General features: G+C 38.3%; 1 protein-coding gene across 1 annotated transcript in view; it reads left to right on the forward strand.

The window, feature by feature from the left end:
* Positions 1-18,500, forward strand: part of LOC117514623 (centrosomal protein of 85 kDa-like) — a 31,447-nt gene continuing 12,947 nt past the window's right edge. Inside the window, 5 exon segments of the mRNA XM_034175172.1 lie at positions 1-94; positions 11,439-11,502; positions 11,599-11,730; positions 16,999-17,408; positions 17,411-17,791. Of these exon segments, the coding sequence (XP_034031063.1) occupies positions 11,463-11,502; positions 11,599-11,730; positions 16,999-17,408; positions 17,411-17,791 (963 nt within the window). The 5' untranslated portion in view covers positions 1-94; positions 11,439-11,462.

Consider the following 18,500-nt stretch of genomic DNA (forward strand, 5'->3'; position numbering starts at 1 on the left):
GTTAGCGGCAGCGGCAGTGGCAGTGGATGGTGAAGATTTGGCTTTGGTTATCATCTTAAAACTGAGATTTATTGCTGTATTCTTTTAACGAAAGGTAAAGTAACGTTTTGGGAATTAATAACAGTTATGTTAGTTATATTACCCAACTTTAACAAGAGAGAGCTCAGAGAGAACTGTTGTATTAAGTTACGTGTTTTAGTACTCGGCGACGTTGCATTAGCTGTTAGCTGACTTAGCTTGTAGGACGGAAACAGATTTCATCGTGGATTAGCTAAACAATAGTTAACGGGTGCAGCACAATGCTGTAAGCGTAACCTAACGTTATTGCGGCGGAGTTATTATTTTTGCTGCGTTTAATATGTTAGGTATTTGCGCTTTGCAGGAATTTGTGAAAAATCTTACATTTAAATTGGCTTTGAATGAAGGTTAACCTAGCTCGTAGCTAGCTTTGTCATTTCCTCGATGAAGTGTTTACCGTTACTAATATCAGGATGCTTCGGTTTGTCGTTAAACACCACAGTTGCTCGATGATGTACAGTTTGCCGATGCCTCATTGTAACATAGCTGGATATTTTGGAAGCTGATTATGTAACGTTACGTGACTTGGGGCTCATGTTGTTTTTGTTTTGTACCTAGAAAAGTTTAATGAGGCTATTTGTGGCTGGCTTAAGGATTTAAGATGTGCGTAGGTGAGCGGATGTGTCACTGGCAGTTAACAGCTGTTACATTTAGCTATTATCCTTCAATAGATAATAATAATATTAATAACAAAAATCAGAATAAAATAATAAAAGTATGCATCAAAAATTCTGGTAGTCATGCTTGGTACATCACAAAGCTTAATCAGTATTTTTTTCTACTTCCAACCACAGACTGTAAATCTTTATTAATTTATCAGAGGATATTTACTTATAGTTGACCCCACACAGGTTAAATTTAACATTTACATTCATATCCTACTAGAACTTTGTTGATGCCATGTTACTAAGCTTATGCATGTTTTTATCTTAGGTGTGTGTGTGTATATATATATATATATATATATATAGTATGCTCTGGTGCATGCGTGCAAAGTCGTTGGTGAGGTTTTCTGTCATCTGAAAATGTAGATTCACACTTTCAGTGATAATACTAAATTGTCTTTTCACAATTATCACTACTCTAAGCTCACCACTTTTTCTAAGCTCATATTGCAAGATCTTTTCACAAATATGACAGCCTTGTGTTCACCAAAGCCGAGGGGACTTCCAGCGAGGCAAACTGGGACTGTCAATATCATTTGTTAAGGAACAAACAACTTGGATTGAAGAAATCTGTGCCAAATCTGTGCCAAACATGCATGTATGCATGCTATAGAATGCATATGTGCATATGGCTTTGTGGGTAGTGTCAAATTACTGAATCCACCAAGGATGCAATGTCTCAGCTTCATTTGATTATCAGACTGTTTTGAAGCAGGATATCCCAAAAACACATGAACACATTTTAGTGAAATTTAGTGGATGAAGAAAGATTCATTCAAATTTGAGCCAAGTGGGGTTCCAGGGTTCATTTTGATTAATGTTCTTATAATGTCTCATACATTTCAATATTATTTGTTCTCTTCTGAAACAGTGCCTTTATGGTTTCATGACTATCTGTGTTTTGCTTTATTACTTAATAGCAGGATAACAGAAAAGTTATTGATTTGATTTAAATGCTTAACCATGTTTGAGTGAAATGGCAGATGTCCAGTTTGTTATGAATCAGCACATGCTTAAAATATATGAACCCTGTTTGCTGCTGAATTTGGGAGGTGGGTTACGGTTCTAGCTAGGATAAAATTTTAGCATAGTGGTAATGTCGAGGGAGCGAAGCGACTGGGGGGGGAAGCTTTTGAAAATTCAATCTAAAAATTGGCCATTCTCGGGGTACTCAAAGGGAAAAGCCAGGTACGACTGCCCAAGTCCCTTCATCATGTCCAGAAGGCTGTTGAAGTTTGTTGAGTGGGCAGTCTCATTCTGGGTTAGCCAGTACATGGCCCTCAGTGAGGCAGTCGGAGTTTGTGGACATTTTTAAGTCAAGACTTAAAACCTATTTTTATTCTTTTTCTTATGAGTAGTTTTTATTTTGTTATGTTTGATTCTTTTACTTCTGTTTTTAATTAGGTATTTGAATTTTTATTTATTTATTTATTTATTTTAATTTTTTTATGTTGAACTGTTCTGTGTGAGGCACCTTGAGATGGCTTTTGTTGTAATTTGGCGCTTTATAAGCTGATTAAGTTGAAAGTGAACAAGATTTTAGTGAGTCTTAAAGTAAATAAATATGAAATTGGTTACTGGATCCTTAAACTCTGGACATAATAAACTCTACATGGTGGATCCTTGATCTCTGGACATAAACAGAAATAAAATCTTAGTTTTTGTCAAAAGCATTTCCTTTCAGACATTATTATTGGCATGAATGTATTTCCATACCTATGAGCTGAGCTCTACAGCTACGGTGCAGGTCAGTTTATAAAGAATGCAGGACATCTCATTTTGGGAGGAAAAAACGTTTTAGTTGATAGTAGTTAATTGTCTGTATCGCAACATTTGTAAGAGGTGTCATTTTATTTAAAGTGGCGATTCATTCTGAAGTTATTAATTCCGAGTGGACTCTGTCTCAGCAGAGAGCCGCGCAGCGTTTAAAGCTGCGACAACGGAACAGAGGACAATTATTGTTTCTCGACTGCAGCAACCCGAGTCCCAGTTAGCGACTTTAATCCACACAAAAGTGACTCATGATAGTTTAATGGCTTTCAGAGGGGTTAAGAAGCGGACTTACCACTTCTGAAGAGCAGCGAATCAAAGAGCCACGAGCCACGCTTCAAACTGGAGTCACACTGCAGAAACGGTTGATTACAGACGCTGTATTGAAAATCGTAACGGTCCAAAATTATAACGTAACGGGCCGTAACGCAAGTTTGCGCTAGCTAGAACTCTGGATGGGGTTAATAAGGTTGAAGGGTCATTACACCTTATGGCCCAGTCACACGGCACACGGCGATTCCTGAACGAAGGGAAAAAGTAAGAAACGTTACAATTCGTTGAGAAAAGGTGGACAAAAGAGCTTTTATCGCCGAACAGTCTGCGAAGCAAGAGCGCAAAAGGGACGAAAGAGGAACTTAACAAAACCGAAGCTCACGATCTCAACGAAACGCGCCTGGAGCCACTGCTGGAGCAGAGCGTGTAAGTGTAAAGATGATTGAATACAACCCCTGGCAAAAATTATGGAATCACCGGCCTCGGAGGATGTTCATTCAGTTGTTTAATTTTGTATTTAAAAAAAAAAGCAGGTCACAGACATGACACAAAACTAAAGTCATTTCAAATGGCTACTTTCTGGCTTTAAGAAACACTATAAGAAATCAAGAAAAAAAAAGTTGTGGCAGTCAGTAACGGTTACTTTTTTAGACCAAGCAGAGGGAAAAAAATATGGACTCACTCAATTCTGAGGAATAAATTATGGAATCACCCTGTAAATTTTCATCCCCAAAACTAACACCTACATCAAATCAGATCTGCTCGTTAGTCTGCATCTAAAAAGGAGTGATCACACCTTGGAGAGCTGTTGCACCAAGTGGACTGACATGAATCATGGCTCCAACATGAGAGATGTCAATTGAAACAAAGGAGAGGATTATCAAACTCTTAAAAGAGGGTAAATCATCACGCAGTGTTGCAAAAGATGTTGGTTGTTCACAGTCAGCTGTGTCTAAACTCTGGACCAAATACAAACAACATGGGAAGGTTGTTAAAGGCAAACATACTGGTAGACCAAGGAAGACATCAAAGCATCAAGACAGAAAACTTAAAGCAATATGTCTCAAAAATTGAAAATGCACAACAAAACAAATGAGGAATGAATGGGAGGAAACTGGAGTCAACGTCTGTGACCGAACTGTAAGAAACCGCCTAAAGGAAATGGGATTTACATACATAAAAGCTAAATGAAAGCCATCATTAACACCTAAACAGAAAAAAACAAGGTTACAATGGGCTAAGGATTGTGGATGACTGGATGAAAGTCATATTCAGTGATGAATCTCGAATCTGCATTGGGCAAGGTGATGATGCTGGAACTTTTATTTGGTACCTTTCCAATGAGATTTATAAAGATGACTGCCTGAAGAGAACATGTAAATTTCCACAGTCATTGATGATATGGGGCTGCATGTCAGGTAAAGGCACTGGGGAGATGGCTGTCATCACATCATCAATAAATGCACAAGTTTACGTTGATATTTTGGACACTTTTCTTATCCCATCAATTGAAAGGATGTTTGGGGATGATATCATTTTTCAAGATGATAATGCATCTTGCCATAGAGCAAAAACTGTGAAAACATTCCTTGCAAAAAGACACATAGGGTCAATGTCATGGCCTGCAAATAGTCCGGATCTTAATCCAGTTGAAAATCTTTGGTGGAAGTTGAAGAAAATGGTCCATGACAAGGCTCCAACCTGCAAAGCTGATCTGGCAACAGCAATCAGAGAAAGCTGGAGCCAGATTGATGAAGAGTACTGTTTGTCACTCATTAAGTCCATGCCTCAGAGATTGCAAGCTGTTATAAAAGCCAGATGTGGTGCAACAAAATACTAGTGATGTGTTGGAGCGTTCTTTTGTTTTCATGATTCCATAATTTTTTCCTCAGAATTGAGTGATTCCATATTTTTTTTCCCTCTGCTTGGTCTAAAAAAGTAACCGTTACTGACTGCCACAATTTTTTTTCCTGATTTTTTTATAGTGTTTCTTAAAGCCAGAAAGTTGCCATTTGAAATGACTTTAGTTTTGTGTCATGTCTGTGATCTGCTTTTTTTCTACAAAATTAAACAACTGAATGAGTATCCTCCGAGACCGGTGATTCCATAATTTTTGCCAGGGGTTCTATCTGCAAGAGTGAAGGGGAAAATCTACAAGACAGTCGTGAGACCAGCTATGCTGTACGGTTTAGAGATGGAGGCACTAGCAAAAAGACAGAAGACAGCACTGAAGGTGGCAGTTTTTGCAATTTTTACTAGGGGTTGTATATCATAGCAGTAAATTAATCAGTGCGTGTGAAGGTGCGCATTGACTCTTGCGGTCATTTCCACCAGCTGATCACTGATCCACAACGTGAATCAGAACAGCTCTTTATATCATCATTTTGATTCATCTGCCTGTTGCCACATGTACAGAAGGAACAGAAAGAACTCATATTGTTATATTTAATAAAAATAATAAGCGCACGCAGGAGCTCCTGCTGCCGCTAATGCTGCATTTAAGTACCTTTGGAAATTACACAACTTTTTCGTTGTTTCAAATTCAACAGTTGCTTGTGGCAAAATAATTAATTATATCCACACAAAAGATTAATTTTGGCCTATGTAATGTGCCTGAGCCCATTGAAGCTGCCCCCCACACTGATAAAAAAAATCCAAGCAAGCAGGCTGAGTTTGCCCTGTAATTTCCGACAGTACATGTACGCAGCAGCAGCCTCAGCGCTCACAAACCGGCTTCTGCACTGTATGAAAACGTTCAGCTGCTCCAACGAAGTAAATTAAACAATAACGTTACAAAAACTACACAAACAATTAAAAAAACGTCAAGAACGACAGCAAAACAAAACAGACGAACTGAGGTTTTCGTTGCCCTTCGTTCAAAATTTTCAACGGTATAGAAATCCTGACGAAGCGCCTGCTGCAGGAACGAAGCTGCGCGAAGGTTAAACGATGCCAACGACAGTCAACGAAAGTCCAGATTTCTTGTTTCATCAGGGCTTCGTCACCCTTCGTTAAGTGCCGTGTGACTGGGCCATTCGTGGAGATTTATGCTCTACGGCTCAGTTGATTAGGTGACTGATAGAAAAATAAATATCAATCCTTGTAAGCACAACTCCCCTGATTTCAGTGAAGCCTCACACACTGGTAGCACACCATATTAAGGAAAATGATTATGGTTTAACGTCTTCAGCGGGAGATACAGTATTTGGGATCTTGAATCATAGTGACTTTGTAAACTTCTCTTCAGCTGCTTCAGGGATTTCATTGAAACTTCACATCATTTTCCTTGCTATTGTTACTTGTACGCTTGCTCAGTAGTGGTTGTTAAGGTTGGTTAAGGTTATACCTTACTCATGTGAGGTACTTTTAGGCAGTGATGTTGTGATTTGGCGCTACATAAATAAAATAAATTGAATTGAAATAATGGCAGCACACCATATGGAGATATACATGAAGTAAAACAATTTTGGACTGCTGGAGACTAACTGAGCCTAATATAGAACTTTTGTTGCTTGTGTGTGTGTGTATGTATGTATGTGTGTGTGTGTGTATATATATATATATATATATATATATATATATATATATATATATATATATATATATATATATATATATATATATATATAGGGTGGTTCAAAAAAATAAAAGTTGGAAATTCATTACTCTCACCCCTTCATTTTATGATGCTTTGGGGAAAAAAGAGAGCCTGCCAAATATTTTTGTCATACATTAATATTTAGAGGTAGCACATCATAGCTGAAGGTTGTAAATATATCAATTATCGCTGCCCGAGTGCCCGTGCAATAGGTTATCCATTATCCAGTATCTAATCACATCACTTATAAAGAGGATAGAAGTTAACCACCTGAGTGTAACTAAAGTATAATTTTATGTTCAATTTAAAACTATACCTGGGTTTAAATATTTCTCACAAACAACATACTTTCAAAAATGTTATTTCAGGCTACAAGCTGAAAATTTTGCTTCAATTCACAGCTTCTTTTCTTTCAGATCTTTGGTGATGGTGAATCTAACATGAGATAAATGTAAAAAGAGACACTTGCTGACTTAACATGCTTAACCATTAACTGGAAACTTCAGTAAAACATGTCAGCTACTAGAAGTAGAACATTTGTATACCTTATTGGTTCCACTGACTGAAATAAAGGGAAACAAATTGTCCTCAAATGGGCAAATACTCAAGGTATTTTTCTTCAAACACACTGATTTGAAGAAAACTGTCCATGATGCTGCTGTGACCTCTATAGACATGGCAATTCCTTTTTGGGAGAGAGCTAGAATCCCACTGAGGGCAAAGCAGCATCTGATCACAAAGTTAGAAAAGGTGTTCGGAAAATGGAAAACATTGAAAAAGACCAAGAATCGCAGTACAGACAAGCAGAAGAAAGATGAAACAGTGTTTTGTGAATCTTTGGAGGACTTGTTTGACATGGCACATCAGGATGTCCTAACAATGATAAAGTTGAAGATGACAGACAGTTCCTACTTGCTCAGCGAGAGAAAGGTAGAGGATGCATGACAGGCATAGATAAAATACAAACTGCCAAAGAACAAAGAGCAGAAAAAAGGAAAGCTGCAGAAGCAAAATACAAAGAGAAACTGGAGGAGCCTGGACCATCTAATGTCTCACTACCTGACACTGTCTCCAGCCAGAGTGAAGAGAACACAGAAAGTCCAGATGAAGAATTTGTTATGCCAGTGCCACAAAAACCCAGTAAAATTAAAGCTGTTGTAACACCAGGACATGCAGCAGCATTGGATAGGACCAAAACAACAGACAGAAGTGCCACCTATATTCTGACTGAAACAGCAGCGAGTCTTGGTCATGATGCAAGCAACTTAAATATCATTATCATGTAAAGGATGTTCTCTTATGTTACACAGCTGTATAATTGGTTCTTGTGCTGATTCATACATTTTTGAATATTAAGTACTGCAAGGCATAAAGAATATTATTGTTTGGAGCTAGATCAAAATATATGTGGAAATATATAAAGCATAGACTTATTTAAATTTATCAATAATGAAACAGTATTTCATCAATAAAATGAAAATGCAATGTTTGATTGTTACAAAATCTTCGCTACCCCAGTATGTAGGTATTGTAGGAGCATGATACATGTACGAGAAGAACTGCATCTCACAATTCATGTTTTAGTGTTAACTATTTTATGGGATATGAAAAGATTTGATTTTCCAATGTATTGCTTTAATTTCTGTCCTGACATATCAATATTAAACTGACAGAAATAATTTGGAAATAGCTGGAAATGACCATACTGTATGACAAAGTTATTGCGAGCAAAATCTTTAAGGGCTGTGTGCTACCAGTAAAAATTATTAGAGTTTTATGAAATTGTACATGATGTGTTTTTATGTTAGGTACAACAAATTTAGAGGGTGAGACTCGAAGCTTTTTGAAAAAATTTTTTTTGACCATTTTTATGGACCACCCTAAGATATATATATATATATATATATATATCTATATATATATATAAATTGTTACAGTAATCTGAATTTACTAAAAAGATTAACCTGTGTTCTACACAGTAAAAGAAGGAAGTCATGTTGCCCTCTTTTTTTTTTTTAAATGTGTGGGGAAACTTGATGGTTCTAAACTACAGCAGCATGTTCATGATGCATTGTGACAGAGAAATGTTAGCGGATGTTGAAAGTGGTTTTCCTGTTGCCTTGCGTTGTCTGCTCAAGCGTTTAATTTGTGAACTGAAACAGCCGCTGCTGTTGTGCAGCTCAGTTGCTGCAGCTGCAGAGCTTTGTGAAGGAGTGGAGACAAGTGGAATCACGGTTTATTGTTGCTGCATGATACAAAAAGACTTCATTAAGGCACCATCATTCACATTTGTTGAAGGCACTAACAATTCCTACAGTGGTTGATGTTAGAAGTGAGAATGCATACAGCTTGTAGAGCTTTGTCTATTAGATCTTCAGTTTAAAAAAATCCAGTCCAGATTTCTTTCATATTCTAAATGGCGAGATCATCAAGAACACACTATTTGATAAATTTATATTGCAGGGCCATCAGCCATTGGATTGGATTTTTAACTTTAGGAAATTATCCGTTGACTTTCAGTGTAATGGCACCACTGATTCTTTAAGAAATCTCTTTTTACACGATGATTTTGTAAATCCATGGTTTGCTGAGTTCACTCTTGTCAGCGTACTTGCTCTATTGTGTTCATTGTTTTATAGTTTTTATTGTTGCATTTTATTCTTGTTTGTATGGATATTATTTCCCCCAATATTGGGGGATTTAATAAAGAAATAAAAAATAAATAAGACATTATTCATCCTCAGTGAATTGCTCGTTCAAGGGTGCAGCATTTAATATTTGTAGCTTTAATAACTCTGCAGCACTCTGTGTTCTTTAGTATGTTTTTTTTCCTTAGCAGGATTAAAGAAGAAAAAAGAGAGCAGTTGACGTGGCCAAAGAATTGCTTAAGTTTTACATGGTTTGGGAACTTGCCAGACTTTCAGCATGCAACACTACTGATTGAAGTATTTTCCTTTTTTGTCGACAGAGACATAGTAGATGTGTAATCATAGTCATTGGAGACCTTATAAAATGTAAAGCTATGATTTTAGCTGTGCCTTCTAGACAATTCCATTTATCCCAACACACTTTGTTTGACATATTGAACATGTTGTGGTTACACTTGGCCTTTGGTTAAAAAGATGAATTTTAATGTGATATGATCAACATTCTAGAAGTAACATTTTTCACTGACTAAAAAATGTTAGTATGTGGGGATTCCAAAATAATTAGGAAGGGATCTGTTTCACAATAAAAGCTAACTTATTTATGAAAGAGGGAGCCCAACCAGTTACACAAAAGAAGAGCCTTTTAGTGTGTGTGTGTGTGTGTGTGTGTGTGTGTGTGTGTGTGTGTGTGTGTGTGTGTGTGTGTGTGTGTGTGTGTGTGTGTGTGTATATAAACCCATCCCAATTACAGTTAGACACAATTTAACCACGAGGAGCAGTGGGCCGTCACAGTGGCACCCGAGGACTAGTGCAGCAGATAACTGAAACAATCCTTCACATGGATATGCAAGCATCAGATTTGGCATGAATGTTCTTCATAAATCAGTGTTTGAGAAAAAAGTGCTGGCCACTTGAAAATCCAATATGACAGCCAGGTACAGGTCAATGAAGAATTACACGAGGTCAAAATTTAAAAATGCTCCATTCATATTGAAAGCTATACTACAATATGTGCCTGATCACAAAGATTCCAAAAAGGTATAGTTTGGGCTATCTATGACTGAATGTTATGGGGTAAAAACAGCAAGAATGGTAAGAAAGGTCAGTTTCAGTTTGTACAGGGGTCAAAAGTTTATGTTGCACCAATTTTGGCAAGACGTGGTGCAAATTATTGGTTAAAATAATAGGATTAACAAATGAAATAGTTTTGACTGTGTTACCCTGTAACGTGACAACTAAGCATGACACATGGTGCAAACTATTCCTTTTTAAAACCCTATTAACTCAACCAATAATTTGCATCACATTTGACAAAAATTGGAGGAACTTTAACTTTTGACCGCTGTACAAACTGAAACTGACCTTTCTTACCATTCTTGCTGTTTTTACCCCATAACGCCATAACATTCAGTCATAGATAGCCCAAACTATATCTTTTTGGAATCTTTGTGATCAGACACATAATGTGGTATAGCTTTCAATATGATTGTAGCATTTTTAAATTTTGACCCCTACCTGGCCGTCATATTGGATTTTCACGTGGCCAGCACTTTTTTCCCAAACACTGATTTATGTAGAACATTCATGCCAAATCTGATGCTTGCATAACCATTTGAACAATTCTGGCCAAAAGTCATACTTATCTGCTCCACTAGACCAACTTCAGACATAGAGACGCTGCCTTGGTCAGGTGCAGAGAAAGGAGCAGACCCTAATGGTGATGGTCTAGTAGTTAAGCCTTGGGCTTGAGACCAGAGGATCCTCGGTTCAAATCCAAGCCTGACCGGAAAATCACTAAGGTCCTTAATCCCCAAATTGCTCCCAGTGTGTAGTGAGTGCCTTATATGGTGGCACCTTCACATAAGGGTCAATGTGAGGCATTATTGTGAAGCCCTTTGTGCGTCTGATGCAGATGGAAAAGCACTATATAAATGCAGTCCATTTAAATAAGCATGTTTTGATTATGGGAGGAAACCAGAGTGCCTGGAGGAAACCCATACAGACATGGGGAGAACATGCAAACACCACACGGAAAGGGCGGGAAGCTATCCCACGACCTTCTTGCTGTGAGGCACCAGTGCTGATCATAAGCCACTGTGCTACTAAAAATAAATATACAGTAATTTTCATGATTTTCCTTTATAAATCATTGTTGTCTGGATAAGTTTTAGTTAAATAATCATATAGCAGGCGAACACACTATTTGAGAAGTGAAACGAAGTTTCTAGTATTTACAGAAAGTGTGCAATAATTATTTAAACAAAATTAGGCAGATTAGCACTAATTATTGGAACACAAAATTGGTTTGGTAAGCTCATTGACCCTTGACCTCCTTAATTGCTCTTCTCATAGCTGATATTGGGGGAAAAAAAGACTAACTGTACTGTGCTAATGATCTCATTTCAGCCTCGTGACATTGTGTTGAATGGAATGACCACCTCACAGAGATGCATTGAATCCAAACCATCAGGTAAACTGACAGTCTGTTAGTAAAATGACTGTTTCAGTTCAGCATGCATCAGTATTATCATTACAACTGTTACCCTGTTTATTATTTACATATAAGCTCGGTTTGCTGACATGGAGTGGCAGACGCCAGCTGTGACAGAGAAGTTCCAAAGCCGTTTTGGCCACCGACCAGGAACGGCGGACAGCGGAGACACTGGTCTTGGGACTTCAGCATCTGACAGTGCAGAAGGTGATGATTTCTACATGTGGGTGTATTGTGCAATATTGTTTTGAACTGTCTCCATACAGAGGGTTGTGACGTATTTTGTACTTCCCCCACCCTCAGCAAGGTGTTTTAATATTGGAATTATTTATTTTTACTTAAATATTTTGTGACAACTCTACATACATGCACTTGACAGAATATTTGTGTTCCTTAATATAGTGTCACATTTTTAAGTAGATGCTTTAGATATGTGCTGAAAGTAGTGTTACATTATGTACACTTAAAGGGGATAGAGAATCAAAATCATCTTTTTCATGTTTTTGGTGTTAGTTCAGAGTCTCCCCGCTGTGGGCAAAACACACGAAGTGCCAGCAAGTTTCAGAACCTCTGTTTCAAGTATTTCTCCTTTTTTGAATTGCCGCTAGAAAACAGGCCAATCCGTTTTTAAGAGAAAACTTAGGTCACTTTTTCACCAATAGCCCCCCCACACACACACCCACACCCTTTCACACACGCCCCTTCGAAATTAATTATTCATAAGGTTGTGCCCACCCATTCGTAACACTCGAAGAGAAGCAATGGCGAGCTACAGGTGTGCTTTCCCAGGCTGTTTTAGTGGACTACGATCTTCCCACGGAAAGCATTGTACGCGATCACTGGCTTTTATTCATTTTTAACCGCATCCCCAGTACATACAACCGCCGACTATTTCTTTGCTCTGCGCATTTCACGGAGGACTGTTTCACAAACCTTGCACAATTTCGAGCTGGCTTCAGTTGGCATTTAATACTCAGTACAGGGTCAATTCTGACTTTGCGACAAAATCAACCCAAGCAATCAGTACAGCCTGTAAGTATCACATTTTCTTTTGTTTTAAATTTGTGTTGTGCTGTATTCCTGTTGTAAGAATTGCACGTTAGAATTAGAATTAGAATGTGAATGGTTTGTTCCTCTAAAGGGAATGAGCTAACCCCTTAGCAGCTAGGGATGTGTATCGAGAACCGGTTCCTTTTGGGTATCGTTAAGAAATGACTCGATCAACCGACATCAATAAACTTTGTGCTTAACTATTATGTTATCGGTCCTTCAGAGTGGCCCTTGTTTTGGGGGGTGTTTATCAGGAAAATGATAATTTCTGTATTAATTACAGACCCTGCAGCGGGTCCGTAAACAACTTTTCTGCAGCGCGGCTTTGCTTTGAACCTTGAACCAATCGAAGCAGCACTTCGCAGATTGAAGCAATGCTTCGATTACTCTTTCTTTCTTTTGCTTAATTTTCTCCTGCTAAAACCCTAAAGAGCATACGTCTGTGAGTATTATTTACCTTTTCTATGTTAAACCGACCTGTTATGTTCTTCTGAAACAGTTGCTAGATGTATTTTATAACTTAAAAATGGGAGCGATGCTAACGCGTTAGCATGTCTATGGCATTTTCAATGTTAAAAGTTAGCATTGCAGCTGTCATCACGTTCGGGTGCATTTGTTTTCAAATTGTAATATTTCTTACATTTTTTTTTGTTTATATATTAATAATCTAATGATTATTATATACAATTTTAGAGAAAGAGGCAAAAAAAACCTGAATAGAAACACAACAGAAAATATAAAAGCAATGAAAATAAATAAATAATGCTTTCTTTTCAGTGAGAGCGAGGGCAGCCAATCAAACAACGGCAACCGATCAGCGCCACCTACTTGCATTTCAAAATGAGGTTGCCAAATAAGCTCCGAAACGAAGCCATTAAAGGCAAACGAGGCATTCTAAACCCAGCATAGTAACATAGCTGTTTCAGAGAGCCTTTTAGGAAGGTTCTGAGCCATTACAGACCCAACCAATTTTTTGGGGGCTACATATCACATCACAGAACAAGGATTAATGCCCCATTCAACCTCTCTCTATCACCTTTAAAGGCAGACTGAGAAGATTTCATCTTTGTTTGTTTGGTTGTTTATAAAGCTATTTATAGAATGAGAAAAAAATCCTATTGCTGCTCCAGAGTTTAGATTATCATCTCAGACAAAACTATTCAAAGACTGTTGAAATGACCTGTTAGTCCTTATTGATAGGTCTTGGTGTGAGATTGACATGTTCCAACAAGTACTACCGTTTGTCTTTGATAAGTGTCAAAGGATTTTTAATTTCTTATTTTGCTTTTTTGTGTGTGTGTGTGTGGGGGGGGGGGGGGGGGGGGGGGGGGTTCGATGTTAGTGTCAACAGTATGAAATATTTTCATAATCAGGTATTCTACAGATTATATTTAATATAGTGAAAATTACATTATACTCTATGCACTACTCCTATTTTAGCTAACATAGTGAGCAGTTTGTTAGCTGCTTGCATGGTTCGCCATGTTATTTACAGAAGCAGTGCATTTAATCATAATTGGTGACATTAGAGTAGAGGTAATCCTTGGGAGGGCTTTTTTGGAAATTTGCTTAATTAAATACACGTGCACTTTGTTGTTGGAAACTGAGTGCAGGTTTCCGGGCAAATGCACTTAAATGTGGTTCGAGCTGGTTAAATATGCAGAGAGCTCTGTGGTTGATATTTCATTTCCCTTCACGTTCATGCCAGTATGAAAGAGTCTACAAATTACCTTATTATTGAGGCATTTTCACCCAAAGAACTGTCACTCACTGGATGATGGTGTTTACAGTCTGTGTAAAGCCTAAAGTTTGATTGTGTGTTAAATAAATAAATAAAATTTGGTTGCCAAACAGTTCCAGGAAAAACTCAATCTCTTCAGGCAGCACCAGTCATTCTGTGGTTGAAATCACTTAGACCTCTTTTTCCTCAGTCATTATGTTTGTTTGACATGAGTTGGAGGAGGAGTGGATGTGGAGCAGCAACATGGCATCAATATATAAAATATAAGGATGGTCTGAAAAATCAGGAACAGACATTTAACTTTCCAAAATAAGCATCCAAATTTTCCAAAGGTTTGTCAGATGTCAGTATTTTAACATTTTCTTTATGGATTTGGAGGCCTATCAAGATAACAAGAGTTATGCATCCCCCCCAAATAAAGAAATGATTGACACCCTCCCTGCTGGGATATATTTTGTACCACAGATGTCTTTTGTCATGAAATGGCCTGTTGGGGCAGCCAAATGCTTTTAAGAGGTTGGGGGCCTAGCACCAGGGTGGCCCCTAGGCCCTCATCATTAACAACAACAAAAAAAGATTTAATCTAAAAAATAAAAATAAAAAAAGTTTCCGGAAAGGGTGGTATCAGCAGATGGTCGACGTAATAAGGTTTTTTTTTTATGTGATTAAAAGTTAACTCACCAATCAAAATATATACATTTTATACATTTAAGCTAGACATAAAATACTTAGTTTATGTACTTGGCTTCATGGAAAACTCCTTACCCACTTCTGCATTGAGTTGTTGCCATATGATTGGCTTCACAAGATATTTACATCAGAAAGTCAGTGTACTGAATAATAAGAACCCGTATGTAATTTTCTTTGAAACAATTTTATTTATGCTTGCTGTCTCCACAATAATATTTTTATCTGTGGTGCTTTTAATTTGTCTTTATTTTTCAGAAAAATTGAAGAGCGTCCATTTTTATTATATAAACTTTGAATCAACTGATTCAGGTCAGATAATTAAATAGTAATTGTATGTGTGGGGGGGGTTCAAAGTGAGCCTACTACACCTGTTGACTTAGTGCTTTTTCTGTTATTTTGTTTTTTTTTTATTTTGGTACCATAATATAAGGTCTGGCAGAGCATTGTCTTGTATAACTAAAACATGTACTAGTGCAACTTTTAAAAGTGATTAACTGACTTGAGCTGCAAATGTGACATTTTGTCATCAGCTTTACAAGAGTTTTTATCAAGAAAACAATATTTCTTCATTATTACAGTGTCATTCCAATTGCTTGGTGTTTCTGACTCTTCCCTTCTACAGGTTCAAGTAGTGAATGTTATTTACTTCGTATAGGTGTGAAAGATGAAGGCTTGGTAGATGTTTTCTCAGCAGATTAGTTTGGACTTGTTCTTGTGTCATGAATCATTTAAGGATAGAGGCATCTTTTTATATGTGATTTAAATTTTTTATATGTAATGCTGTTTGTAATACTCAAGGTTTTTTGCAAATTTTTACTTTTCTGTTACAGTGAAGCACTTCTAGTTTTATGAATTTTTGTTGGAAATAGAATGGGAGGAGGAGGAAAAAAAAATCCCATTCTTTCACCCTCTGAATTTGGATGGACGTGTGTGTGAGATGTTTGTCAAAGTGGGAGGAGGCAAGGTGCCTAAATAAGCTGGCTCTCATAGATCCCTCTGTAACTTGAGAGGTGGGCTATAAATACTCCTAACCTTTCCTGTGTATGCCTGTTTGTGTGTTGTTTGTGCAGAGCTTGGTACAGACTGGTTTTGGCTGTTGGTACCACAATGCAGCTTTTAGACATATGACGAGTGTCCTCGTGGTCGTCTTGACGTCAGTTGTTGATTTGATGCCGTTCAGAAATGCGGAGGAGGAGTACTGGTTTGTTTTTAAGTGTACTACGTGTGAACTCAGTTCAGTTCACCTTTAGGGGAGAAAAAATGCCTACTTGTGAAACAAGTTTGTTGCGTTGGAGTGAATGCAGGTGTCTATACTTCAACAGTCTCTCAGGTTTGTACCACTGCTCAAATTATTTATGTAACTTGAAGTTGTGTCAGGGCATTCAGATGTGAATATAATCATTTTTACTGACCTTGGCATTTGTACATTGTGTGTTTAACAGATCTGGTTTATATTCAGTTTTTTTGTGATTGAAATAAGATGACGAACATTTCTGTGCAGTATGTTTTTCAAAGAAGGTTGAGTGCACTTCTTGGTAATCGGAGTGTATTTTGTTATTATACCTTACGTCATCATGACTGAAAGTGAGGCTTTTTATTATTATCCCAAGTGAATTAATGTCCAGTTTGTATCAGTGGTATCGTCATTTATCAGGCAGTTTACTCGTGATACTTGAATAATTTATTAACAGTGCAGTAAGTGCCTTTAAACAGAAACCATTGGCTTGAGTCTATTAAAAAAGGTGAAGAGCTTTTTTCCCCTGTTGTTGTATTGCATAGTGACAGTTAATTCTTTTAGTGGCGTCACCTCATCAACAAAGTAGGCCACCTATAAACCCTGCTCCATCTACTCTACATCACCACCTGAAAAATAGAGAGAATGACCTCCAGTAGTGCTCTAGATATTATGCACCACTTCTTACATGCCCCCCCCCCCCGTGAAAGAATAATGCTTAAAAGAATTGCTAATACTGTGCTTATTTTATTCTCTTCAGATTTCTGCAGTTCAAGCAGCAGCCCCTCTTTCCAGCCCATCCGCAGTCAAATCCCAATTCCCACTGCACATGTCATGCCATCCACGGCCGGAGCCCCGGCCTCTAAGCCCCATCCATCTGTCCAGGATGAGTCCCAGGTCTCTGAGGTCCATAGGAATTCCTCTGGTTCCAGAACACCAAGTGGTTTCGACTTCAAAGTCTTCGTCGTCTCCAAATCGGCATCTTCGCCCAACTTGGACGGCCCCACAGGTGTGGGCGGAGATCCTGTGGGGCCAAAGTCCAGACTGTTTGAGCCGATACCCGCAGCCCTCGTCAACGGACTGGACCACTCGCTTTTCCCGACAGACCACACGCGGGTGGATGAGGGCCAGAGGTTTGACACTCCTGTTGTGGAACCTACGCTAAATCAGGTCAGCCCTGCTTAGGGGGGATATGCTCTGATCTCAGACTCCGATTACAGATGACTGGGCTGAGAGAGACTGTAGACTGTGTGTCAGAGGCCTACAGAGGAGGTATGGAACACAGCTATAAGGTTCTGCCTGAGACTAGGCCTGGAGTTCCCAGTACCGCTGAGCCGTCTAATCAGAGAGGCAGTCCTCATTGTGGGGTTGGATCAGCTGGAATATATGCAAGTCCTTTCAGCCTGACGCAGACGCAGACTTTGCTGAGGGAACATGCAGGAACCAAGAGTTATGACCCATTGTGTCAGGAACGATGCAGCGAACTCCCCAGCTGGCAGCAGCAACATAAGCAGCAGCTGGATAATTTGCACCTGCAGGTAGAACAAATGCTGGTAAGAATTTATGCCAAAATACAATGTAAAAAATGTGAAGTGTGATTACAGACTGATGCGGGCAGAGCTTATGTAGTTACTCTTCTCCATGTGCTTGTGCCCAAGATAATTAAAAAAAAACTTAACAGTTAAATTTTGGTAAAAATTTTATGTGGAGATAATATTAAAACATTTACAAAGAAAAACTGATCAGCTTAGCTTTGTAGAAAGGAAAAAAAAACACTAACTTCTCCACATTACAGTTTTACAGTAAGTCTTCATTGCTGTTTCAGAATTAAATGTTTTTATTGTTGTGTACAGTCAGGAATGTATTTGGAGTGGCAACCAGCTTTATGTATCTTACCTTCAGTGCAGACCTCTGGAGCTGCTTCTAGACTTGTGCTGTAACTTGGGTTGGGGGGAAACAAGTCAGCATTCCATCGTCTGCTACTGGGTGCACATATCTTACTGCACTTGATACATAAATAATGTTTGTACTGGCATCCTTACTGACTTTCCCAAGGTTTTGGGATGCAGTGACTCCCTGCATTTGCCTGGCAATCCACTGGTCCGTCCAGTGATAGGGAAACACTGGAATTGGCCTCTGGCTGACATTGATGGGAGGGCGATTGCTTGTGTGGTAGTTGCCACATTCAGTAAAAACCTTGAACCAGATGTGATTATGTAGCTCAAAAGTTATCAACCATCACTTAATTTAAATGGATGGCAA

The sequence above is a fragment of the Thalassophryne amazonica genome, chromosome 7 (assembly GCF_902500255.1).
Source record: "Thalassophryne amazonica chromosome 7, fThaAma1.1, whole genome shotgun sequence".
NCBI lineage: Eukaryota > Metazoa > Chordata > Actinopteri > Batrachoidiformes > Batrachoididae > Thalassophryne > Thalassophryne amazonica.